The sequence below is a fragment of the Tinamus guttatus genome, unplaced genomic scaffold, assembly GCF_059628265.1.
Source record: "Tinamus guttatus ecotype Peru unplaced genomic scaffold, ASM5962826v1 Tinamus_guttatus_pri_ptg000215l, whole genome shotgun sequence".
Classification (NCBI taxonomy): domain Eukaryota; kingdom Metazoa; phylum Chordata; class Aves; order Tinamiformes; family Tinamidae; genus Tinamus; species Tinamus guttatus.
In genome coordinates this window covers 3,308,318-3,336,316 of record NW_028288749.1, presented here as the reverse complement: position 1 = coordinate 3,336,316, position 27,999 = coordinate 3,308,318, and the positions used below count along the sequence as shown (strand labels likewise).

At 39.4% G+C, this 27,999-nt stretch overlaps 1 protein-coding gene across 2 annotated transcripts in view; it reads right to left on the bottom strand.

Annotated features, from left to right (window-relative positions):
* Positions 1–27,788, bottom strand: part of RALGPS2 (Ral GEF with PH domain and SH3 binding motif 2) — a 67,538-nt gene extending 39,750 nt beyond the window's left edge. For both annotated transcript variants that reach the window (XM_010226449.2, XM_010226450.2), the window contains exons 1-7: positions 27,667–27,788; positions 26,617–26,724; positions 16,815–16,865; positions 12,975–13,058; positions 8,447–8,536; positions 6,549–6,641; positions 2,848–2,974 (exon numbers count right to left, since the gene is read on the bottom strand). In XM_010226449.2, the coding sequence (XP_010224751.2) occupies positions 2,848–2,974; positions 6,549–6,641; positions 8,447–8,536; positions 12,975–13,058; positions 16,815–16,865; positions 26,617–26,724; positions 27,667–27,723 (610 nt within the window). In that variant the 5' untranslated portion in view covers positions 27,724–27,788. The remainder of the gene's footprint in view (positions 1–2,847; positions 2,975–6,548; positions 6,642–8,446; positions 8,537–12,974; positions 13,059–16,814; positions 16,866–26,616; positions 26,725–27,666) is intronic.
* Positions 27,789–27,999: the final 211 nt, after the last annotated feature.

Sequence of the window (27,999 nt, the reverse complement as noted above, 5' to 3'; positions counted from 1 at the left end):
TGTTTGGGCAACCTATGCCCTATTCCCTTTTTTCCCCTCTGCTGTGGCAGGCGGATAAAAGAGCAGTTCGGGTAAACTTAAAAGCTGGAAAATAGTCTCTGAAGCATTCCTTCAAGAAACTTTTGACAGTTTTCATTTCTTCAACCTACAGACTTCCTCTCCTTGGAAGAGGACACACTTTTCCACAAAAATCTACCTTCTGCTAAAAAAAAAAAAATTACAAAATGAACATGATAAGTTCACACTGTACAAACTCTTGAGTCATGAAAGAAAGATCTTAAGTTGCCAGTTTATGATTAATGGAGTGTCAGAGTAGCATTTATTAAGGTTGGTCCACCCTGTGTATGACAACTTATTATTTTCAAATGCTTTGAGTTGAATTTTTGAGTTGAATTTGAGTTGAATTCCTGGGAGGAGTAGCCGATACCCCAGAGGGCTGTGCTGCCATCCAGAGGGACCTGGACAGACTGGACAACTGGGCGGTGAAAAACCTCATGAAATTCAACAAGGCCAAGTGCAAGGTCCTGCACCTGGGGAGGAATAACCCCAGACACCAGTACAGGCTGGGGACCGACCTTCTGGAGAGCAGCTCTGCGGAGAAAGACCTGGGTGTCATGGTGGACAACAAGTTGACCATGAGGCAGCAGTGTGCCCTCGTGGCCAAGAAGGCCAATGGGATCCTGGGGTGTGTTAAGACGAGGGTCTCCAGCAGGTCGAGGGAGGTGATCCTGCCCCTCTACTCAGCCCTGGTGAGGCTGCATCTAGAGTATTGTGTCCAGTTCTGGGCTCCACAGTACAAGAGGGATGTGGAGCTGCTGGAAAGAGTCCAGCGCAGGGCTACAAGGATGATCAGGGGCCTGGAACATCTGCCCTATGAGGAGAGGCTGAGGGAGCTGGGCCTGTTCAGCCTGAAGAAGAGAAGGCTGAGAGGGGACCTGAGCAGTGTCTCAAGGGAGGCAGTGAGGAGGATGGTGCTGGCCTCCTTTCACTGGTGGCCACCGACAGAACTAGAGGAAATGGCCAGAAACTGAAGCATCCAAAGTTCCACAGGAACTTAAGGAAAAATTTCTTCACGGTGGGGGTGACAGAGCACTGGAACAGGCTGCCCAGAGAGGTTGTGGAGTCTCCTTCTCTGGAGATCTTCAAACCCCGCTTGGATGCAGTCCTGTGCCACGTGCTCTAGGTGACCCTGCGTGTGCAGGGGGTTGGACTAGATGATCTCTAGAGGTCCCTTCCAACCTTAAGCATTCTGTGATTCTATGATTTCCTAATGACTTCAGAAATTCAGAGTTTGTCTCCTATGTTCCTGAAAAGGTTTTCAGCACAGGCTGAAGCATCCCCCAAGCTTATTGCAAATCTGCTCAAGTCTAACTGGAGATTCAAGCTTTGGTCAAACGATAAAATTTGACTCAAGGGCCAGTCTGCCAAGATAGAACCAGATTTATCATGACTAAGACCTTAGAGACAATGCTTTTATCATGCATTTAAACTCTATAAAAGTTTCAGGGGGACTGCACTAGTTCACATTCATTATTCCTTTGGAAAAATAAATTAAATAGAGGTTGGAGGAGACCCAGGAAGAACTAGGAAGAATTCCTAATTTCCAGAATTAGGAAGAATTCCTGCTGCATGAAAGCAGATAACAAAACATTCTTTAACTACAACTGGGCTCAGCAAAGCTCGAAGATAAAACTCCTGCCTGCCTGCTCCAAGCAGAAAGGAAATGCACGTTTGACTTCAAAGAACTGGCAAGCCCAAAGCTTATTCTACAGGAAAAGTCTGACAAGAAGTTGCTACTGTATCTAAAGGGTTCTTGCTAGTAGAACTTACAATTGTTTTCTAACATTTTTGCTTTACATATCCACACACGTGCATACACACACACATGCTTGCACAAAAAGGAAGGAAATTTAAAAATAATCAAATACAACAAACCATAAACATTTGTCTGTACATTAAATATTTGAAGACTCAAAGTGCAGAGGACAGTGTCAAATGATTTCCTAGAACAGCAAATAACACCAGAAGGAAGCCAGGCAACTTCACAGGGACGCTCGGGACTTAAACTCTTATTGGCTCGCCACAACAAGATATTTTTCTAATTGAGCAAAAAGAATGCAGAACTTCAAACAAATCACAAAACAGTTTTATATATTTTAGGTGTATCGTTCCAGATTATAATGCCAATGAATGATCAAGGTATGAAGGCAAAAAAATTCCTGACAGGCACAAGGATCTCAGCAAAAAGACTACTATCAGATTAAATAAAATTAATAGCCCAGCTAAATAAATGGATAAAATCACAAGCAGCATCCCCCCCAAAAAACAGATTTCGGTAACAGCCTAAAATTGAGCTTTAGTGACCACAGGAACTTATCTTGAAAGCAAAGCAAATGGGCAAACATTTAATTTTATGCAGCTACTAAGATCTACGTGTATCTCATAGGCTGCCGCTTTATAGTTTCTCCTTATTTAAAGGCCATCACTTGTGTGACCTTAAGTATTTAGTTCTTGAGCACTACCAGGCCTAACAGCTGAAGGGCTTCTCCAGAAGGCAGCATGGTATCTGCACAACACACGGGAAACCCATTTCCTAGAAAACGGGAAACCCATTTCCTAGAAAACGGATACTGTATGCAAAACCTGAATTTGTTAGGAGCTTTAATGGAATTTCTTCCTGAAGCTAAGGAAGCTTTCGCTTGCCATATACAGAGTACCAAAGGCAAATGGTACTCGCTTATGTACTGAGGGAGTTTTTGAGCATTGCTTAAAAGGGTATTCAGGTTTTGTAGTCATCAGTACAACGTGTTTTTCTTCAATGCTTTCCCAAGGAACAGTTCAGCTTACCTAAATAAGGAATACATGGTGTCATCTTCAAGCTGCTGATATAGTCTCTAAGCCTTTTATAATTATCTTCTTTACTCATAACATACTCCAGCTTCTCAAATGTAGATTTATCCTTCCGACTCAGTAACTAGAAAATAAGCAGAAAATGGATACGCTAAAGTTTGATTATTCTATCTTCTCTTTTGCCCTTAAACAGATTTTTTTTTTGCTTTAAATATATTTTTTAAATTATAACATTTACTCTTTAAGGATGACTACTTTCAAAGTTTACAGAGAAAATTAGTTTGCGAATTATTTTAAAAATAGACTCAAAAAATAAGGTGTAAGTGTTGATGCCTACTCAAATACCACTTTTCCCAAGAAGTTGATACTTCTCAAATACTTCCTAAGAGTCACCTGACTGAAATTAACAGTACATGAAATTGTGATGTTATCTATGCCAACTTCTACAGCATTCGTTTCTTCACTGCAGTTTTCCACAAGTTAATGTTCAAGCGCTTAGAACTTTTCTTCTAATCCAGTTCTAGAAAAACCCAACTTCCAAATATGTTCTCATTTTTGAATACAGAGCTTTCTCAAAAAAAAAAAAAAAAAATCAGAATAGCACTAGGATCTGATAAACACCTTTAATCAAGCTACAGCTTTAAAAGCAACTAATGCATATACATACACATCCATTAACTTGATGGTCTGGAAAAGAGTAAGGATTTGATGAGTTTTTTCTCTCCAGAAAACTATGAGAACTTGGCTACACACTGTGTACTCGTTCTGACACGAAACAAGCAGTTCACTTGCAGTATCACAGGAATCTCCACTTCAAATATGTAATTTAAATGAGTGAGTCTCCTTCACTGTCCCCTACCCCCCCACATCTTCCTTTGACAGAATTAATAGCAATTAAGCTCTCTGTAAGACTCAGAAACCAAGTAAGATGAGATACATCTAGTTGGGCTACTATTGCAAGTTGGACTTTAATTTCCAACTAAGATTTAAAGAAGGGGAGAAAATGCTTATACTAAACATTTGGCAGGAGACTCCGTGTTCTAGTGTTCAAGCTGGAATTTCACCACTGCATAAAGATCCCCAGTAGGGCAAAAATTAAGCAGGTACAGATTGCTAAGTTTTTATCGTATTTCCTTTTCTCTTTCAGTTGAAATCAAGCTACGCGATCACAGTAGTTCAAGTGCAACGCCTCTTGTGGAAAGCTACAATTTCACTACTCAAATAACACCTCTTTTTAGCTATAATTTCTACCCATTCGTCTTCATTAGCTCAACTAACGCTTGGGCAGAGGGAGCTGTTTGCTGAGGCTCGCTGCTCTGCAGTTGCAGCAATTGGCATCCTTCACTTTCGCACCATCCCGCATTTTGTAAGGCTGCAGCCACCTGCCAGTTCCAGGGCAAAGAAACAGCAGTGGTGTGAATGCTTTCCAGGCACCCAAGCATAACATTCGCCTTTCTGAAGTTTCTCAAAGATGACTTATAATAGCCTAAAGTATTTTGTCTCCAGTTAGTGTCCAGAAGGTTAGAATGTAGTTTTATAGGGGTTTTTGTTTTGTTTTGACTAAAAGGTATGACAAGGCTAACAGAAATGGTAACAGTGTAAATTCAGCCTGGAATTAAATTGCATTTTCTTCATAGTATGCCATTCTGCACAATCCTCTTCAAGTCTGATGCATCAATTTGAACTCTTTAAGCAGTCTCCAAACAAGTTTGGAGTTTTTTCCCAGAATGTTCCATGCCTCTGCTCCCCAAGTTCACAGGAAAGTGTTGAGAACCTGCTAACTTAACAATCGTGCCTTTTTGTGCATGGAAGTGCTTGTAATTTCTTCACTTTGGGAGCCATTCCTTTTTCCAAATAATCTTTTCCACTGCCTCTTCTTCTACCTTATGCTCAAAGGATGCAAAGAACAGTGGACATGTGCAGAGACCAGAAAAGCTGAGGCTCACAGGTCACTTAGCCAGCAAGGCTCTATTCCCCCTCTAATGAGGGCATTCCAGAACTGACAAGCACCTCTGAAACGCCAGAAAGGAGAGTTGGAATTTAAGGACTCTGGTGGAAGGGGGCAGAATTCACCACCTAACTGCAGATGTCTAATACTTACTCAGTTATGCTTTCCAAGCCCAAGCTTGCACTCTAATATGAAGAAATATAGGTGACTGTCTCAAAGCTTCATCGTTATCTTCAAATCTTGAATGGGACAAAATATTGAATAGGACACTAAAAGAGCTTATTACTTCCTACAGACTTCAGGAGTAATGTAGGCAATGAGACAAGTGACACTGAGGCACAGCCAGACACATTCCCAGTGACAGTGCACTTCATCCTGTACTAGCAACATTACACTACCCAGCAAACACTTCAGGCCTTCCTCAAACTCTCCATTCCAACAAAAAATGGTGACTTTGCTTTTGGAGGCAGCAATTACATTCACAGCAATTAGCTTTACTAGGTCTGAAGCTGAGATGACTGTAGGTTGCTGCAAGCTCTTGTGCTCCCGGATGAAAGCATAAGAAAGATCACTCCTGTAACAGAATTTGGTTCAAAAACAGCCAGGAAGTGCTTCCCAAGGTCCCCATTTTAGACAATTGTTGGATAACTTTCAAATGACCATAATTATATCGTGTCCCTTTTCACATGGCTGTTCTTCCTTTTAATATACTAAGGCTTAGAATTACATCAAAAAAAAAAAACCTGAACTTCCAAGAGAAAGACATCTAAATCTGCAGCACACATTGCAACTTTGTAAAGGCTTAAATAAGATGATGGAAAAACAAAGATTGCCTAGGAACTGTATGAGAAATGCTTGCAGAAGTGTGGGAGAGTCTACCTGGCATTTCAGAGGTTGAAAAAGGACCAAGTTGCATTGACACATCTTGTCTGAAAATTTTAACCCTTAAGTGATCTATTTACATGGACAACTTGCAGAAGAATTTCAGTCACTTGATTATTTCTGTCACACTTGAAAGCCAAAGCCCATCTCCCCTCCTTATACAACTCAACAGCTGCACAACCCATGGCTGAATCAAGCTCAGTGTTTTCCTCCATCACGGAGAGTTATTCCTGAAGTTCTACTGATCAAGGACCCAACTAGGCAAAAGTTATTAATATTCTAATCAGAAAAGAGGTGTCAAACAAAAATGTTACCAAAGTATATAAAAAATGGTACAAAGGCAGACATGCAAAGATACTGTTTGGTGCAGCTACCGTAACCATGAAAATTATGCTGTGCACTGGGCAAAATCATTAAATTCAGTTATCAGTAAAAGAAACTGCAATTTTTTTTATGGGAAGTGAATTGGGGTTTCTGAACATCTGTTCTCTATAGAAAAAAATCCAAAAATATAAGCCCCTAAATGATTAAAATATGACCCACTTTGGCATTCAGGATTTTCCAGCAACTAAATACAAAATAGCTTCTGGCCAAATTAGAAGCCTCTGCATTTAATAGAATCTGCAGGGAACTATTTTTCAAAGGAAAATATTTCTATGCCAGAATCTGGGGGGGGGGGGGGCGGAAATCAACAGGAAACCAGACTTAAAAGGCACTAGAAACATTATGTACGCAGCACAAGGGATCAAAACTATCTGTAACAATCGTTGTATCCTTGAAAATAAGCTTTTTAAAAAGCTTATTTTAAGCTTAAAAATAAGTTTTTTTCAGGAAGAAACCCCCCTCAATGGTCCTGCTGCTCACTTACCGCCCACGTTTTAGTTAGTCTGAAGATTGGAGCACTCTGGAGGCCAGACACAACCGCCATAAGAGCGTGCAGGTTATTCAGCTCATACAGTTTCTGTGGACAAAAGTATATATATTACACAAGCAGATTTTTCAATTGCTGGGAACGATGCATGCAGAACTGAGCTAAATGTACACAAAGCGTTTTCAATTCATGGCAGTATTTAATGGAAATCCCATACACTCTACATTGATGATTTAATTATAGTGAACTGATGTGCATCTAAATGACGTTTCATGGCACCCCTTTCTAATTTGTCAGCACTTCACCTAGGGTTTTGCATTAGGTCCTATTAGCTGACTGATAGCTCAGATTGCTCGTAATCCATGTCACCTATATTCAATTCCTTTAAAAAAAAGCAGGAGAGAGGATCATATATCCAAAATGCTGGAAATTTTCTAATTTTCAAACTCAACATGCTAAGAAGGACAACCCAGCTGTGCATGATGTAAACACAGCAGTATTTAATGTTGTGAAACACCTTTAACACCCAAGTACTGATACTGCATCAAAGCACCTAAAAAAAATAACTGTTGCAGAAGGAAATCAAATGAGCAATTTGAAAACCGTGCAACTGGAGTGCTTCTCCCGTTGAAAAAGTGCGACAACAATAACTAGTGGGGGGGAGGGGGGGGGAACAAAAAACAAAAACAAAAAAACACAAATCAAATGCACCAAGCATCAGTAATTTTCTTAAATCTACAAACAAACACCGTGGAGAAGTGCTTCCTTTCAGATATAGAACTTTGCTCCCTTCTTTTCTTTTCCCTCTGTACTCAGCAGCCAATATGCCTTGGCCAATTAATCATTAGTACTATCATCCTGAAAAGGTTCGAAACGCCTCAGTAGAAAAGGCTGTTCCTTCAGCTCCTGGGCATCATCAGTCATTCCGATGGCTTTGAGCATCTAGAGAAGAGAATTACTTGCAGGAGTTTTCTGGTGAAGCAGATAAACTGAGGTTTCACCACTAATGAAATGAATATTAATCACAAATGGATATTCAATCCCAGTATTGCCAGGCTTGTTTGACACACTTAGAAAATTCACTAAGGTAAATGAGGATTATAGAAAAACACAACACGAGCAAAGAAATCAGACTTCTCAGAACACTATGGGCAAAAAAGTAATGGACTTTCCCTCCCTCGAAAGCCAGCTTGCCCAAGCTTTTGTGCTCACGAGGCCTTTCACAACGGGACAAAAATATGACCGATTTATTTTGATTCTGAGCAGTTGCTAAATATAAGGGGGATTTTATTTTTGAAATACCAAAAGGGACAGCGCAAGGATATTTTTCTAGCTGGTGGTTTTGAAGCAGGCCAAATGTTTCTCACCAGTTAAGAGTGCTGCAGAACTCCTATCTAAAAGCAGCCCTGCTGCCAGTCCCCCCCGGCCTACAGTTTTTCACAGCTGTAAAATCCAAGCAGCCCACTAAGAACTACTGATAAAGGGCAAGCACTACTTTGTGGTGCAGAAGGGCGATACACCTGCCATCCCATGACAGCAACAACCTAGGAAAAAACAATCCCTCTTTGCAACATAACAAACAAGTCTGATTGTGTTTGAAGGGCCACATTGTGCAACTCACATCCCCAGCAACAGGCATTTGAAGGAAAGCATCGTTTCCTTAGCTGAGCATTTTTTTTTTTTGGTAAAGAAAAACTTGTAAGTGGGGATTTTAGTTTGTCACCATTTTTGTCAATTTTGTTGCATAGATAAGCCAAGCACCTATTCATGTCAATAGATACAAGCACAACTGAGCTGTCAAGACAAGTATGTAGCTATGTGAAGTTTTGAACTTACCAACTTAAGTACGAGAACTGTCACCACGGTAAATCCCACCCTCTCCAAAAAATTCTTACCTTAGCTGTTTTAATATAGTGGCTCAAAACTTCGGCTCTTATTTTTAAGGTTTGTGCATGGAGAATCTCTCTAACAACCCAGAAGCTTACCTAAAAAGAATAAAGTTTACAGTTTTCAAATTTTTTTTTTCCATATTCACATTTCAGGAATGGCTTGAAAGGTCACATGACATTCAGTTTACACATATAAAGAATAAATATAGAAAAGCTTATGCTATAAGAACTCCAGCCAATACAACTGAGATAAGAACTTGTTAATTCTTTTTTTTAATGTTAAAGACTTGCTAAGATCAGCTTCTAAATTTCCTTGCTTTAATATTTGAAAGTCGATTTTCTCATGTTGTGTTAGTGAAGATCTTTGCACAAAATTAATTCTAAGCTTTTAACACATTCATGTTTCCCAAGTATCATTCTTGTTTCCCAAGTATCAATTCTCACAGTATTTTATCTAGACTGTCCTAAACATCTGGAAAAAAATCCAATATATTATTTTCATAAATACAGTCTACTGTTCACTGTATTCACCATTGACAGAAACACAATGATTCCTCTTTCCTTTACAATTACTTTTTCCGTTACTCAAAAGCTTAAGATGGCATCTAAATTCTTCCTTTAAAGATAAGCAACTTTCAGCTTTTCAAAAAATGAAATTAAAAAAACCCATGCTTTTCATTCTCTTTCTCTCTTTCTCCTCCTCTAGTTCCCCAGCTGGATAATATCTTCTACAAAATAATGCCTAAGACCAGACACAGCTTTTTCACAGCTTTAAAGTCACTGAGTAGGACTCAAAACCACCTAAGATTTATTTATTTATTCTAAATAAATGTGCTACTACTGCTTAAGAACTTCACTGTTTTTTCCAGAGCAGCACAGCCTGTTGCCCTCACATGAAGCTCTAATTTGTGATAAAACCAAGATCCTCTCATCTACCTCTGCAGCAGCCCACACAGGTAGCTCCCATCCTGCATTTGCACAATTTATTCCCACCTAAGCCTAATAAATATTAGTCTTCAATTGCCTTCAAGTTTTTCAAATCATTTCTCCAGTTCGCCTGGAGAAATTTCTAATACTTAAAAAATCTGCCTTCAAATTCATGCTTTCATGTTCTTACCTGTTAACTTCTACTGGACTCCAAGGCTGTGCAAGAAATCAGTTATATTCAGTACAGTATGAAGGCCAGTTGCTTCGCATCATAGTTACACTGAAGTTTTTTTTTTTTTTTTTTTTTTTTTTTTTTTTTTTTAAAAACAAGCTTTGTTTTGAAAGAGTTTTGATAACATTTCTAACTTTTCAAATTTATTTCTTACTGAAGTCAATGAAAAACTGGGACGACCCCGCAAAGTGGAACATATTATACAGCATCTGCTTTCTGTGGGTCTTTGGTTGTATCAGCCAGTGAAGTTAAGACGGAGCTGTTCCCCTTTCCTTTTTATCTTAAGGCTTAAGAAAAGGGCAAATAAAGAAGCGAAATAGCTCCAGATAACCATTTTTTGTATTTGTCAGGGTGACAGTTTTTGTGCAGAGAGCATTCCTATAAAATACGTAAGTACCGAATGCAAAAATATTTGACCTCCCTTCAAAGTATTATCAAAAAAAAGTTATACTTCAACTTCATGTTCTCTTGTAGCTATATAGCTTGAGAAAACCAACTTGCTCCTCGACAATGAGAGGGATCTGAGCAGGGATCTACCCTCTGAACACGAAACGTCTTCAGTGAGATTAACGGAACTTCTGTCCTTGTCCTACCAGAGACCTACCAATACCTTGACTCATTTTCTACCAAATATTAAGAAAAAAAAAAGATTTAAATAAAACCAATTGTTTTAACAGGCTATATAAAACTCCTCTATTTGATCCAGGTTCTTACTTGAATCACTAGCTATTTTTCCATACATATAGTCATTTTGACAGCAGTCCTCTCGCATTTAAATTGCATCATTTCTCACTCCCCATAGCTGCCCCATAGCACTCAGGCATTAACACCTTAGATAACAGTCCAAGTGTTTAAGCTTTTACAAGTATTTGTGCGTTTAAGGTCTCCTTGTTAATCTCAGCATATAAAAGACTGTTTGATTTTTTGCACATATCCTTCCTTGAATCACAGCTTTTTCACTTTTCCATATTTGCCTGATGTGCATAATCAAATCTGTGCTAGCAATTTTAAACCGGTACTGGTGCTTTTAAGTTCATAATTACCGTTCCAAAAGCTAAATAACCTTTCTTTTTTAATTAGCAGCACCTTTAACTCAAAACCCTGGCGCCTTCCTGGTGTTTCTGGAACCTTCTGCCCATAAATGCTGTGGCCCCTAGGGGGCTCCGCCGAAGGAGAGCGGGGCGCGCTGAGGTAGCAGGCGCCCTGCTGCGCTCGAGGGATTTCCAATGGCAGGACACCCCCTCGGCCCCACATTTTACAGTTTCTGACAGCTCAGGTAAAAGCCATGACCACCCCTCACCTCAGCAGCAGCCCCCTATTTAGGGGAACACAAGTTTTCCCCTTGCTATGCACTACTTAAAGTCAGCATTTTGCACTTAACAAAACACAAAATTTGTTTATTTTTAAGGGGGAAATTTTGTGGCACCATTCTCACGTCTCAAGCCCAATCAACCTGAAGTTTCTCTCATTTTTAGCTGCGCAACAGCATAGCTCCTACTTACTTAGGATAGGAAGCTCAGGAAAGACTTTTACCCACAGGTACCTTTCACTAATTTGGTTTTAAGGTTAACTTTACATGGATTCTGAACTAGTTTCTCAGATCAATGCCTAACAGCAAACTTCAGAAGATGATAGACCTTTCTTTGCTTGAAATTATAATCTTCTAAAACAGGCAACAGCCACATGGGAAGCAAGCAAACCTGACAGCTATCCACTCTGCCAGACCCACTGGTTACAACAATAGCGCTCAACTATTTTTCTTAAGAAAAACTTGCAAAAGAGAAAGAAAATATTAAGAAAAACAAAATATTTAATAGTAGATGTGTAGATCTACAGGCTACCTTGTACCAATATATGCTTTAAGACTTAAAGCATTGTGGTATGTAATGATTCAGTGAGTTATCTTCCCAAGCTCAAGCTGTTTGCACAGGCACCGTATGTATGGTCAGACGGCTGATGCTGGACACATGCTACTACATCACTCTGTGGACTACAGCTACTGTGCGTCATTATTCCTGTTGCCAAAACACTATCAGCAGATCCATTCACCGAGAAGCAGCTGTTAGCAACTTAATATGCTCCTCACTTAAAATACACCTGGGTTTCCTCCGGCAAGCTGGGGGCAGAAGGAAAGGGACAGAGGCATAATGCATAATTTAAACCCAGGGAAATTTCAAAAGTTAATGAAAGTTTAATGAACTTCCAGATTCAGTCCAGATTAATGTAAAAGCCATGGAGATTTTTACTGATCGCTTAATTCTAAACATTACTGCTTCTCAGGTGAGCACCGAAGTGCCTGGTAGGAAGCAGAGTCCACTGAGGAGCACCTGGAACAGACAGGAATGGGCTTCGCTCTAGGCCTGGTCACTTGGAGCCCGCAGGAACTGCCTGCGTCACCACTCTCATTCTCAGCTGCTATTGCCAACCCCATGCGAGTCTCGACTTTCTTGCACTGCTTCTGAAAGGATGGCCAATCTCAACAGAGGCTTTTTCGTTCATTTGTTTGTTCTAAATCTAATATCTCATTTGGCCACAACAAGAAGAAATCAGAATTTAAAAAAGTGGTAGGAAAAAAAAAAAAAAGTAACTGTGGGCCAAGCCAAGCTTTTAAGAACATTAACAAAGATGCCTAAAAAAGCACAACTGGGCACAGAAAATCGGTCTGGAATAGAACTTATACGTTTGAGACATTAAACATTTACAAAAGGAGAGAGGTACTTCCTCTGAAACATAAAATATGGCATCAAAAAGCACTACATTTTTGAGACCGTTGGCTACCTGCAGACTTACTTGTTTCACTGTGGAAAATACTAAGATTCTTTCTTGTAAGTTCATTTGGTAGAGAGAAAGTTTGAGTAAATTCTGTCACACAAACAATTTAAAAGACAAGTTTTGTTGACTCAAATTGTTTAGAACTCAGTTTGCCTAGAATTACCTTAAAAAGAATAACCCACACTTACAAAGGGTTCAAATCTCTAAAGACAAAAACTTCTCCAGGAAAAACACTTAACTGCATCATAAAAAAATATATATCCAATTATGAGGCCAAGCATCCTTCTATACTTTAAGTCTTCAACTTGAAATGATGATTTAGTCATTATGAAAGGGACAGATGGCATCCACAGGGAAAGACACTTAGTATTTTATTGGTCAGAAATTTACTAAAAAACCCTAAACTGAAACAGGGCACAAGAAAAACACAGCTATTTCATCAGTACTGGTCTGCTGTAAGGTATCCTTCCTGTATAAGGAAGAATTTTAAGCAGACATCTAAAGTACTTAGCTGAAAACAATAAAAGTTATGAGCCAGAACACTCCACTCGGCAATTTTTTTTAAAACACATGCATGTAATGACACTGAAAAAGAAAACTCACATGATTAAATCTTCTGGTGAAAGCAACTGCATTTGGTGCAGAACTGTACTTCTCTTTTTTATTCCATCCACAACTTGCCAATTCCTGGAAAAAGAAGGATGAGAATTCATTTTTACTGAATAAGCGAGTAACATAAATGCAGAGTTGTTTGAAAGTACTTAATTTTTCCACTCTTTGCATCTAACAGCAAGACATCAAAGTTAGAAATACGTAGTTACACTTGTTCTCATTTCTTTTGAGAGTTTGGAGTCCATAAATATCATTCATGAACTGTTTCAAGACCTATTTTTAGGATTCATCTTTTATTTAATTAAGAATTTTTTTTTCCTAATTGACTACTTGTTATTATTAAAAACAAGGGAAATACAAGGCCTGTTTCATTACCACACAAAATAGTGCTTTAAATTGAAGCTTGAGCTAGAAAGAGCACCATGTCTCATGATTTTAAGTTTCTTTAGGGCATTTATTTTCAAGCCTAGCAAATTGGTAAAACCTCATTAGCTTCATCGAGACATGTCACATTATTTTAGTGGGCTGCATTGAAGGAAAAACCAGAACTGTCATCTTTTGCAGTAACAGCAGGAAGGAACTATACTATTTCCAGTATTCTCTTCTGAAGAGGCTAGTTTTGTTAAGTTGAACAATAGTCAGCACTTCAGCAAAAGATTGAGTAGCAACAGATTAGGAGTGAGAATAACTTCAGCATACGAGGGTGCAGTAGAGAAAAAATAACGACAGGAAAGAGCAGGTTCCTGCATGTCCAGAGTCCCTGCAGACATGGCAGGGCCACTGGTTTATGGATTCTTCCCCAGGCCTGAAACAGCACAGCAGGACAGCAGGAGTAGCCCATGGCAGGAATTTAGGTGGCCAAGGTTAACTATGATGCTCAGAGTTCCTCTTGCACGCTTCCTAAAGAGGACGAGAACACATCTCTGGTTGTGTTTAGTTTTTTTTTTTTTTTTTTTTTTTTAAAAAAAAAAAAAAAAAAAAGCCTCTTGGAAGACGTCTTTCAGGATCCTTATTTGGGAACATAGATGAAAGGACATTAAATGGTAAAAACTCAGTCTTAACGACTTTCAGAAGAAGGTGGAAGTTGTCACACCTTCTAACTGAACTGTTGATGAACTACAACATCTATAATGTGCAGCAGGTCTTAAAACATTCACAGAAGATGGTTTCTATATCCCTCCCACTACACATGGAAAAAAAGTTGCAATTTCTAAATAGAGCATCTACTGAGTATTGATATACGGGGAGAAAAACAAAAACAAAAAAAGCACACACACAATCTCAATGCATTTTACTCATTCATTAAAGCCTCAATTTAGTTTAAGCAGGATAATAGGCTCCATGTTTTAATTTTTTGATTACACATTTAACTGGGTTTGAGTATACACCTAAAGGTATGTGTGAGGACCTGCATCTTGAATCAAGTCGCAGTTATGGCATGTGTAGCCTGATCAATGCTTCAAAGAAATCCAGAGCGCTAAACACATGTCATTAATCTGCTGTCAAAACCCCCTAGGCAAATTGGGGATGCTCCATGGCTGTTTTTCTCTCCTGAAAATGGGATAAAATCCTTTTCCATAGCTGCTCCTGACCTGGAAAGCAACCCATGTGTCCCTTCTCCATCCTGGGTTGGAACTGGAGGCTTGGCAGATCCAAGCCCTCATACCTTCGCCTGCCCCTGTTTGGAGCACTGGCAGATACAGGGTGTTTGCACATTGTCAAGGCCTTCAACTACCTCCCTGCAAACATGCGAGCAGTGACAAAAGGGCTTCCTCAATCTCAGGTTAGTTTTCAGGGAATACTTCCGAGAAACATAGATGTGATGGGAATTTGCATGGGGCAGAACCAACAAATTTCTAAAGGAATTACAGTACAGCTTTACTGGCTTATTTTCCCCTCCTGATTTCCATAGTTTTGCTTTGAGAAATAAACTTACTTAATTTGTTCTGCTTTTCCCCTCCCATGCCTTACAATCACCGAGCTGGAACAACCTGCAGAATGAAGGTTTTTTGAATTTTTTGATATCCAGTCCTTAAAAGCTGTATGGCTAGAAGAGGCATCTGTAAAAGCATCCAAAACACCTTCAAGCATGAAGATAAAAGAAAAACCCTAGGCAGCTGTGACACTTAGAAAGAAGAGTACCCTGCTTTGAAGAAAGTATTTAAAAGGATCAGGAAGAGATGGCCAAAGACTTGAAAACTTTGCAAAGGGTAATTTTTAAAACAGGGTCCTATTAAATGAACAGGGAAACATTCTGCCTATCAAAAAATAAATAAAAAATAAATAAAAAAAAACACCACACACCTTCGAGGCAGCCTAAGAAAGCCAGAGATATCAAACAAAAGGATCTTTGAAAGATTAAAGCAAATGAACAAACAAAAAAAGGACACAGGATGGAAAATTGTTTGCTGAAGACATGAAAGCTAAAAGCACAAAAAAATCATTTGCAGAAACACACCAAAAGAAAGTCTTTGAAAATTTGTGACAAATGATCAAATAGTAACCACAATTAAGGGGTTTCTTCAGCAGTCGTCTCTGCTGAAAGCAAAACATTCTTCAGTGATCCCCAAGAAAACAAATGAACAGCTACACAACAAGAGCTTGCTGTTAATTCAATAGCTCTATGGTCAACAAGTGACTCATGAGCTGGAAGGACCTTGTCACTACTGAAAAATGGGCAAGAAAAATAAACCTTGAGAAGTGCAAAACAATGCCCACAAAAATGCTACTCAATTTCAGTAAAAATAAACAAATTTATAGTTTATTATAGTTTTTGTGTAGACTCTGAAACATAATTTAAGTCAGGCTGCAAACCGAAAGGAATATGGAGTTATTTGGAAACAAAATGGAGATCCCAAAACGTCAATATATTATCTTAATGGATACACAAATCACATGCATCTCAAGTACAAGATGCAGCTGTGATAATTTTCCCTTATCCAAAATAAATAAATCAAAATGAACAAAGAAACCTAGGAAAGGATGAGCAAAGGCACTGCTTTATTTCCTCATGCAATGAGCACTTAGATGTCTTCTTCAAAGTGAGCTTCAGAAAAGATATAACTGCAGCCCAATAAAATCCTGGACACCACAAAAGACAGATACAAAGTCATTAACCATAGTTCAGAATAGCAGTTTATCTATACAATAAGCTTTAAACACAGAGAGTAGGAACTATTTTCAGATTACACATTTCAGTTGTGGAAGCCTCAGTAAATTGCAAAGTATCATTTGCTTCCAATTTATTACCATGGCATCGTCAAGTTCAGGAAGGACTTCCCACTATACCTTTAATACACGTCAATACACACAGCTAGGCTCACAACTGTAAGGCTGGGACAGTTCCATGTTTGTTAAAAAAAGTCACAAAAAATGTCAGCACAGACTATAAAGATACATAGTTTGGAATACTGTAACTTCAGTTATTGGTTAGGTAATAGCTTGCATTTTCTTTGACCTAATGGGAGCTGTAATCAAATACTGAATTCACAGTCAAAAGCTTTATGGAATCCAAAAAACATTATGATCAGTATAGCCAAGATGTTGAACATTCAAGAATATTAATAAGAGATACTTCACCCCTAGCATCAGTTGAACACATTTAAACACCAACAGTTCTTTCCTCAAACACACTATTGGTTCCAGATACCTTTGTCTAAAACCATCTGCTTCAGAGATACAAGAACTGAAAAAAAAAGTAAGATTTATTGAATGGACTTACACTTTCCAATTCCAGAATTTACGCACTGGCTGACTTTGCAAAGTAACCCTGAACTTTTTTTTTCCCCCCTTCCATTAAAAATGGAAAACAAAACCCATTGAACTACTCACCTCAGGCTGAATTGCTTTAAATACAGGGACATCCATTAGTGTTATCTGACCCTGAAATAAAAAGACATAAGTTAAGCTCAAAACTAATCCTGTTCCTATGCAGCGCAGCATCTTAATGTAACAACTGTAGGTGTTCTCTCTGTTCCACTATTTCAATTGTATTCGGTAGCTAGCTTCAGAGGTTACAGCTCAATGCAGAGCTGCCCAGCACAAAAGAATCAAGTGCTGAGAACGCCAAAAAATTATGAGAAACTATTTTCATGGGCACAATCTTGCAGTTCCATGGGCAAGTCACTTTTCATTTAGAAACACTGCAGAGGAAACTATAGAAGGAACTTCAGTTGCTCAAAGTTTCTCTTGAAATTCTCAATCTTATTCTACTTATGCAAAAATCTGTTGAAATATCCCTAAAATTCTTCAGTCTTTATGTCCCTATTTGAGGCATAGGAACCAGCCAGCTAAATAATTGTTCAGTTGCAGAGCAACCAAAAACTACAGCTATTTTATTTGCAAGGAGTCAGAATTAATAAGTATTTTTAAATCAAGGGTGCCTCATCTTTAGGACAGTAAGCAAAGGTGAAATCAAAGGACTTTATTTTTCAAAAAATCAAAAGCTTTGCCTTTTGAAAAGTATTCACAGAGCCTTAGTTGAAGTGCAGGCTTTGGGATTCCTGCCTGCTTATGTGCGAAGGAAAGAAATCACCTCTTTCAAAGAGAACACAGGCAGCTGGGAAAGACTCTTTCCATTTGACAGACATTGCAGTTCCCTTTTAACACCGAGTCCAGAGATCTTTTTGGCTTCCTCAGGGAAGGTTGCACAGATATTGTCCTGCACCCTTGAAAACTGCAGTTCCTCCTTTTATTTGCCCTGCAGGAGAGGCTGGCGGCTTTGTGACTCTCGCAAGCTAATGTCCACTGATTGCCATAGGAAAATAGCCTCTGAGATGAAGGCAATTTTCCAAAAAGGGAGAGAGAAAAGCAAACACACACACTATGACCTTCTAACTGAAGTAAAGCAGGTGTAGGAACAAATAAATAAGGGATAAAAATAAGGGATGTGTTTGGTCAAAGAGAAACATCTGTACTTTATAGCAGACAGAGTTGCCAGCATCAATTTGGGCAATCAAAAGTGTTGAAATTATACCAATCGCTAGCAATGTCTGTAACCAACACACTGATGCAATTTGTTATTCTTTTGCAGGAGAAAAGTGCTTATTTTGCCACCAGAGCTCTCGGGAAGTCTTTGTTTCCTCGGGAAAGAGCATCTCCAAAGCAACGAGGCCGTGCGGCCTCACGCTGGGGGGGGAACTCGGCTTTAGTCACACGCTGCTGCTTCTAAAGAGCACTTCAAAAAGCCATTTTATATTCCCCCCATCCTGAGATGAAGGGAAGCTAAATCAGACTCATCCAAATGAAATCATGTACTACAGACAGCAACATACAACCACAATGGGCTTGGCTGGATGCACTTTTGGTGGCAGTAAATCCTGTCCTTGTACATAACCAGAACATTCTTGGTCCTCCAACATGAACCAACACGCATGTGCTACAAGGCAGATGATTTACATGAGAATATTCAAATGCCAACTTAAAAATTATGCCCAGAAGGGCTTTTTTTTTTTTTAAAAAAAAAAAAAAAAAAAAAAAGGTGGTTTAACAACTAATCAGCCAGAATACCAGTCTCCAGGGAATAATTCGCATTGTATTTTTTTTTTTTTTTTTAAATAAGGTCAAGCATTACAGATGGACCAATGCCTCAGCCTGAGTCAACAATTGATAAGAACATCAAGACAGGAATATGAGAGCAGTCCAAAATATTCTTTGCCTCCAACTTTTCTGTTCCCTTGTACCCACTGCAACTAAAGAAAATGCAAATAACCCTGTGTCAAAAACTGAAGATTGCTTTCAAGTTAAAAACAGACATGCTGACTGCAAACATTCTATTCGTTTCTTACAATTACTAGGAGGCATAATAAAAGTTGACTTGATCTTGGAAGAAATAAATGTTTCACCCAGGCAGCACAGTCTTGGCAATGCAGTGGCACACCTTGAGACATTTGAGGATCTTGAGAGGAATTAAATAAGAAAGGCACTTCTTTACTTGAGCAGAGAAGGACATCTGACAAGGACCGAGAAAAAACAACAAGAAAATAAAGGCATAGGGGAAGTCAAACGTCTTGCCAAACACTCACACGTCTAACTAGTGGCATTCAAGTGTCAGCTCTCTCCAGTAAAACAAAATTACAACATTAGCCTCAAAAATACAGCAGAAGACTCATTTGTTGTTCATACGAACTGCGGGAGAGAAAAGGCTAGGAAATAAGTGCTCTTCCTTTCCAGCTCTCAAATTTTTCTTCTTAATTGATCTAAATTTAGTTAAACTAGAAAAATATTCACCTGAATACTGACTACAAATCACTACTTTAGTATAGGAATCAATACCAAATAGTTATGCAACAAGGATTTCTCTAATAACTGCACAGAAGAATTCACACATCAAAAATGACATACATTTCAAATAGGGAATGGCATTTTAATATTGAGAAAAAATATGCAAATTATGAAGTTCAGGATTAACATTTATTATTAAACAGATTTTTCAATTGATATTAATACATGTAGGATTATATAGAAACAAAGCGAGACTGCTAAAAAAGTTTTAACAAAGAAGCTTCTTACCTCTAGCATTGTACATTAGCCTACAGGCTGGTTATTTATCTGTTTTTGGACATTTATTGCTTTCACCAAAAGCAATACCCCTCTTCATTAATACCGTATTACACTGTCACTCTTTTTGAGGAATCTCTTTTAGGCAGGTCCCTTTCTTCAGCCACTCGTCATTTCTGTTAGGAGTTGCAGGAACCTGAGAAATTTTCCCAATTCAAAATCCTAAGTTTACAGGCACAAAGCTGTTTTGGTTTGTATGTGTGACACTGCACTGCACATGAGTTGAAAAATATATTTTATAAACACATTTAAACATTAGTCAACATCATAAAGCCTAAACACCCGTTTACCTCTTTAAAAGTGCTTGCTCACTGCAGAGCCAAAAATGGAGCAAACAAAAGTCTGTTGTTCTCATCCACGGCATTTCAGAGGACACTATTTATCTTCGATGGCACCACTCAAACCTTATAAAAAACTTTTACCAAGACCAAACCATGAGCAATTCCAACCCCGATGAACAAGGACACTGGTTTCTGTAACGCAGAGATGCAATAAATTGCCTGTCCTCCTTCCAGCTCCTTAACGCAGCCAAAGCAAATTCCTGGATAGCTCCCTACCCTACCGTGGCCCTAATGTTTTGATATTTGAACCAAAAAACATAGGCATTCACATCAATTTATTACACAAAGCAAGCCAACAATAACCCCTCTGCTCTTTGAGCTCTCAGCTTTGTACATTCAAGATTATTCATGCAATTTAAAGCCTAGAGCTTATTCTTACCCAGTGTTTACCTCATTCTGTTGTCCAAGTAGCTCTTTTCAAATAAGCATTTTGGCTATACAAAGGTAAGAAAACTTGATATTTTTGTCTCACACGTGTTGTGTCTAGCAAGTTTATATATTAGAGAGCTGAGAGAACCAAATATAAGTTTTTATTCACTTTGGTCCCTCTTTATTTAATATATATGAGTAATATATATCCTTACCCCCTGAAGAACCCTGCACGAGAAAACCCTCTTTTGGAAACGTGAATGACCACCTTGCAGGTAAGGCTCTGGCAAAGGCACTGGCACAGCTGTGAGATGCTTTCTTCCCCTATGCATAACCACAGGAGTTTTTGCACGTCCTTAGGCAAAACGTTTCAATGAAATCCTCACAATTGAGCTTAAAAACATTTTAGCTGTCAGAGGTTTTGAGGGTGGACTTGGTAACATCAAAATGTACATCACATTACTCAAGTGACAAGCACATAGAATCATAGAATCATAGAATGCTTAGGGTTGGAAGGGACCTCCAGAGATCATCTAGTCCAACCCCCCTGCATACGCAGGGACACCTAAAGCACGTGGCGCAGGACTGCATCCAAGCAGGTTTTGAAGATCTCCAGAGAAGACATTTTCCCTTCTGTCAAGGCCATCAAGATAGCAAATTTATATCCAGCTGAATGAGAAACCTACCTCACTGCACTTTTCCTTTGAGGAACATATAGAAGTCCCATGAAACAAAATACAAAAATATTTCCAGTTCCTCCTCTCAATTCTGTGAGCACATAGGGATTACCTTCCTTCCCCAAAAGCCATAACCTACTTGCAGAAATGCATCAAGCTCCTTTCCTATAGGAGGGAAGACTCCTTTCCCTCCTCCAGACCCTTACTTGGCAATTGTCATTTAATCTGCACTATAATCTCCTATTTCTGGTCCCTAGATCTTCTCAAGCAAGAGCTCATTCTATCTGGCTACTTGCTGCATTGCAGCTTTGCCTACCTGTCACGTGCCTGCCACAAGGACTAGCTCCTGCATAGTAGCTCATTGTGAGGAAGGGGGAAAAAATATTTTTCAAAAATAGAGAAGTTTGTGTCTGACATGTTTAAAAAAAAAAAAAAAAAAAAAAAAGACAGTTTGGTTATTGAAGAATGTGTGCCACGTTCTGATTTTCCTTTAAGCCATGCTGGTTCTGCAAGCAGCACTTCATAAATTGTTCTGTAATCTGACTTCTTCAAATGAAAAATATCTAAGCCTTCCAACTTGGCTTAAGCACAGTCTCTCTGGGCTCCCAGAATATTTTTCTTCCCTGAAAGAACAGCCGAGTCTGTTAAGCACTGTATCAGTAGTAAAATAATTCTGTTGCCCTAAGCAAACACTGGGATCTTGCTCCTTGCTGAAACTGTACTTAGGTTCACAAAGTCCATTCCCGACTTACCAAGAGTTCCTCCACACACTGTAATAAAGCTGCTCTGCTTGCTCTCATTTGGAGCATGCTCACCAGGGTTCTTCGGTAAAATAAAGCTAAATGCAACAGGAGTGCATAAAATCAGAAGTCCTATTTTCTCTGAAGCTCGGGGGGTAAGATTCATTCCTGCACTTTTATTCCCCAAGCAATGTGGTTCCAGAGCGATGGGAAGCTGCTTCAGTGACCAGAAACAATCCTGTTCTTCACACAAGGGCATCTTCGTGTTTGACTGTGTTAAGGAAGTCTCCAAGAAAACTCCTGCGTTTCACTTAAAAGTTTTTAAGGAAACATGACTTGAATATCCTTCACAAAATAAGCAATGATCTTTCTTTTTTTCCAGGCATCCATCTGATAAAGTTTAAGTAGAACAAAAAAAGAAAAGGAGTATGCACACCTCCTAATCCAAGCCTCTCCCATTGCATTTTTGAAGACCATTGCAAAGAATAAATAACCCCTCTTAGGTAACTGGCAGAAAGAGAAAGCAATGGATTTATAAAGCTGAGCTTCCCTTAATTCTACCTCAAATATTTACACCAAATATTTACATAAAATGGAAAAGTGAGGGGAAAAAAAGTTGTCAAAATAATTAAACAGTAGCAATCTGAGAAATAGCAATTTACTGAAAAGCAAAAAAAAAAAAAAAAAAAAAAAAAAAAAAAAAGCCCACCACACACACCCCCACCAGTATTTATTTGGCGTGAGGTTCACCAGCATCTTAATTTGGAGCCCACATCCCCAGAGCATCTTCCTTTTTCCCCCCACCTTCCAGGCTCACCAGCAGCCCCCTGCACCATTAGCATATCCCTTTACCTACAGAACTGGGCCTCATGCGCTCCAATCCACACCTCTCCCTCCACGGGGAACGTGCAGTGTTCCCTGGGATCCTGACATTAGGCTGGGAGCACCCGGAACAGCTGCCTCCACGGGGCCAGGCACCAGCAGGCACTCCTGGCACCAGGACTGTGGTTTCGGGCCCTCCTGGCAGCCCAAGGCGGATTTAAACAGCAGCAGCCTCCTTGGGAGCCCCAGCTGGAAACCTGTCTGCAGGCTTCATGCTACAAAACTAATGTGTCCTGCTTTATACCCCCTGAAAGGCATTCTGCTTTTTTTCCCCCCAAACCTGTAAAACACAGTGTTCAATACATCTTCCGAGAAAATTTGCCTTTGTCAACTGCAATGGGCTAAAACAAACCCTGATTTTTCCACTGCGGCAGCAGCTACTCCTGAAGATCTCCCTTGTTTCAGCTTTAATCTGGCCCTTTGCACAGCAGCCTTCAGAGAGACCAGCTGGGCCTTTTCCAGTCTTTGCAGTGGCAGCACAGCTACAGTATTACCCATTTCCCACAATAACCCTCTCCTACTGGTTCCACTAGAAACTCCTGAAGGGCTGAAGAACTTCTGGCACATCTTTGTTAGCAAATGAGCTCCAGTGTGAACAGAATCCATTTGTAAAATGACTGCATTCGTGATAATGGTAGATGACTGCCAAAAAGGAAGGATATGGAAATGAAAATCACCATTTCCCCTCTGCAAACATACAAACAGTCTCTTCTCTGGCTGGGTAAGCAGCTTATAGAAAATACAGGATTACAAGTGGAGCTTTTCTAGCCCATCTTGCCTCTTACCCACTAGCTCACTAAACAGATTTCAAGTTTTGAAACAACAGGGTTGTCTCCAACGCTGGGAAATTAAAAGTCGTCTTACGGTCTCATAGCAGTGAGAGCTCATTCTCATGACAAACTACTGCCAAATCCTCCAATTCTAGTCTCTCTCCTACTTGCTGAGTGTCAGATTTTTGCTCATTTCCAGGATAATTGCAGTTATCCACTCTGTACACTGCCACCAAAATACAGTGATATGCAGTAAGACTTCCCAATGCTGATGCTGGCTTGACTAGGCAACTCCCAACCCTTGTGGTATCTACACCCTGAAAGGGGATTTTTTGTTTTATGAGCCAAGACTCCCTACCCATTACACGGACAGCGGTCAGGCTGGCTCTTGTGCAGCAATTTCCTCGCATTGCTAGTGCACGGACTTTGTCACTTTATTTTCTCTCTGTGTGTAAGATAGCCTGTGGGCTCTGTAGCATCTCCTCTATTCGCCACTTCAAAAAAAAAGACATTTTGAAGACAGCCCTCACCGTGCAGGCAGAAATGGATCTCAGCCTTCCCTAAATCACAGATGTCAGTCGTCTGTGCCGCTTCCTCATCCTGAGGAAGCAACTGGTAACACATCCATGTTCAATGTGAGATGTACATGCCCGTTCCAAGGGAAACGGGTTACTAACAGTTCTGCATTCTCATCAATTCCGATATTCCCCAAGCCTCGACCATGCTGCAGCACTCCCGCCTTCATGTGAACATTCAAAACCCAGATAAAGATTTTACAGTTTGCTATTAGGGCAGGATCCAAAGGAAGAAAGTGGCCAAAATGCAAACAAGGAGCTCAAACAGAGGGTTTCCTCCACGATACATGAGTTTTTCGCTAGTTTACCCATTTCTACATGAGTTTTTCACTAGTTTACCCATTTCTACAAGAATTATCAGAAAACAATAGCACCTAAACAACCCAGAACTAGTGGAAAAAGCAGGTGAACCTGCTACGGAAATAACCATTAATTAAAGCCCAGTTTCACAATGGGCTGGGTGCTGCCTACTGGAAGTTTTGCTCAGCTGCTCAGAATGCCACCTCAAAAGCTCCTCAGACCTGATCACAGGAAGAAATCCTTTAAGTAGGCTAAGAATAAAGACATGATTTTTTCAAAACATGGACTCTTGCTGGAAATTAAGAAAGCAGCATATTATAGTAGGCAGTATTTAAAAAAAGGGGGTACAATCATGTAATTGTATTTTAAAATGCTTACAAAATACTCTTTTTTTCTGGAATTGACAAAGTTCATTGCTCTCTAAATTCCTGAAATTAATCTTCTTTTTATATATATATATATTTTTTTTAAATAAAAAAGCACAGACTGTCTTCGACTATGGATGGCTGCACCGACAATTGCATGTCATTTTGAAACCCAAGTACAGCTTGTATGTGAAATTCCAAAAGATCCAACACTCCTTTGGTGTGGTCTGAACAACATCCACCATAGTGATATTTGATCCAGGAGACCAGATTAAATCCAGTCTGGAATAAAAAACCCTGAGTGACCACACAGTGGTCGTGGCAGCCCCTTGGCTCTAGTTGTTTCAACCTGCTCCTCTGCTCCAATTGTGCCAGTGCTGAACGTGTGTGCAGCCTATGAGGACATCCTTGGAGAGAGTCACCCTCCTCCCACTCCCATGGGAATATAAAGCAGATCAGAGTCTTCTGATAGGAAGTCTTGGATTTCCTAAGGAATCCTGGTGGAGAACATGCAGGTTTGAATTCATGCAGATTCTTCATAGGAGAAAGCACCTAACTTACTCGTGGTCACCTCAAACCCCTTGAAAGCCACGTGCATCTAGAACCTTCTATAGCTAGGAGCTCCTCCTCTGATCCCACAGCAATAGTAATATCTCAGGAATAGCTTTGCATAGCTTATACACCACATTAAATTCCAAGATAGGCAAAATGAGTTAAAGGAAAAACAAACAAACTGCACACTCCAAAGCCAAACACCACACGTCTTTCTGAGTACCAGGAGAAATACTGAAGCCTGCACAAACGCTTCCAAATCTGACTTGCTTCCTGGCATCACAAAGCGATACTCGGATATCTAAATGAGAACTAGGCATATTTAAGCAGCATTAAAGCTCTCTTATTGCATAAGATAACCAGGTACTGCAGAGTAGGTTCATCTTGAAGCATTTTTGGCATCCTCCTCAAAATGAAGGCAGGCCTTAAAATAAAAGCATTTGGGAACTTCGGTAAGATCCAGCCCAGAAAGCACATGTAAATGTGATATGAGTGCTTATAGCCATGTATAAACTCAAACAATTTCTCCTGCAACACATGCAGGAAGAGACAACACTAACTGAAATATTCAATGTTTATCCCCAATAAAAGCTCTATGAAAGCATCAATCCCGCTTGTTCACTGTCTTTGTTACTGTTGGCCTTCAATACTTCCAGACTAGTGATGAAATAAATATGATTTGTCCTGAGGACCTGTAATCCTGCATCACACAAGACAGATCCAACTGAACTACTCCCAGTAATATTTTAGGAAAAGAGTTGCAAAGAGACTTGACAATGTCACACAGGCTTCATGTAACATAGTAAAGAATAGTACCCAGACAGCTCAAGTATAAGCTAATCACAAGTATGCTTTACCTTGAAAAGTGGAAAAATAACTATCATGTTCCATAACGTTGGCCAATATTATAAAGCTTTTTATATGACTTATTGTGATACAGGACTATTTTCTAATATTTAGCAAGGCCAGAATTTTTTAAGTTTACATCATTAAAATTGGTATCATTAACAAGCTTAGGCATATGTATATCATCTGCCAACATCTGCAATTGCCTAAACATCACTGAGGAATGGAAGAACAGAAATCTAAAACTTTATAGGCTGATAGGTATAATGAAAGCCAAAATATTTCATTACAACATCCTAAGAAAAACTCATGGCAAGGATATTCTTGTCACTAAAATAAGCCAAACATGTTGCATTGCCCTCATGTTGGAATTAAGCTATATCATACACCTTTAAGAATCTTTAATCTATGCTGTATGTAATCTACATGGAATGAAAAAAATGAAAAATACCAGGGACAGCCCAGGATAACATGGCCCCCCAAAACCAAGCAAGCAGAACAGGCATGCAAAGGAGCTATAGCACAGGCTCTATTGTTGAACTTCAGGGATAACAAAAGTTAAGCACATAACAAAAGCAGATAAGGGGAGGAAGAGTTGCCCCCTTTCCCCTCCCTCCTACCACTCCCCCCAGGCTTTCACCCACGATCAGGTGCTTACTGCATATTCTTCTGGTGTAACCTTGAGAACATCAAATACCACAGCATCAAAGCTCTTCTTCAGTTCAGCTGAGCCTTTGTCACTTAGGGATTCAGAACTGCTGCTCTTCTGCAGAAATACAAACAAAGGCACTGGTTTTTATTCTTTTATTAATCCTTATAATCATTTTTTCCCTCCTCTGAACATGACTGCATTTTTTCTACCTAAAAAATTATCAAGACAAAACATACCTTTTCACAGAGACTTCTAAAATGAGAAGGTCTCAAACAGGCATCAGTAGGCTTCAAAGGTGGTTTTCGATGCACAACACTTACATTTCTGGGCATCATTCATGCCGATTTTGTTAACAAGAAAGATACCAGCTTCCTTGTAAATGCAAACATTCTTCAAAAATTAACCGTTCATTTTGAATATAGCTATGTTATTAGTAATCATACTATGTTATGCTATATAGATACAAACCTCGATTCTGTGCTCACCTACTACAAAAAGTCATCACACTGAGGCATGAGATGTCACATCCAGAAGTTTATTTCATATCTGAACGCAGATATGAGCTATTTATTTTGGAGATATGCCTAGAGCATGCAATCACTGTGTCCTTCCACCCCGCCTTGCTCTGAAAGCAAACCAAGACCCATTTAGCCTCACCTTGCAGACCCGTGCCCTTAGGCACTCAGTTCTAACCTCTATTCTCAGTACTCCTACCTCACAAAACTGGAAAGCACCCAGAAGATCTTTTCCTGAGTGGGTGTTAGGAAGAGGCATGAATTTAAGTCCATCCCGAGGGAGGCCGTAGAAATCAAAATGCCCAATTTCAGAAGCAGATGGAAAAACAAGCAGAGAATCACAGGCTTAGATGGGATCTCTGCATTGTCCCAACATTTTCTCCTGAAAGCCTAACAAGGCTTATTATTATGGCCATACTACATATTGCTCTTTTCACTTCCCACCCACAGAAATGAGAGCACTAGAGTTCCTGAAAACACTTACAAAAGAGTTAAGTTTTCTGGTCTTAAATACTCAAGAAGCAAGTTTTGCAATCCTTACCTCTGAAGCAGTAGCCACAATATTAACACTGCTGGACTGTCCGTTCATTAGGTCCATACTGCCCACACCATTAATCTTCTGTCCTACATTTAAGGCAGCAGGATCATCTCCAAGGCAACAGAATAACCATTCCTACAAAGGACAAAAATGTAATTACAAGTCTTTCAAGTGTTTTTAAGAAAGATTCAGTATCTGAAATTTGTAATAAAACCCAAACTACTTTAAACAGCTATACTGCCCTGAGGCCCAAGCATTAGATTCAAGTAAGTAATTTTAGAACATGTGTTTAAGTGTCCTGATACAAACAACTGAAAATTCTACTACAACCTATTA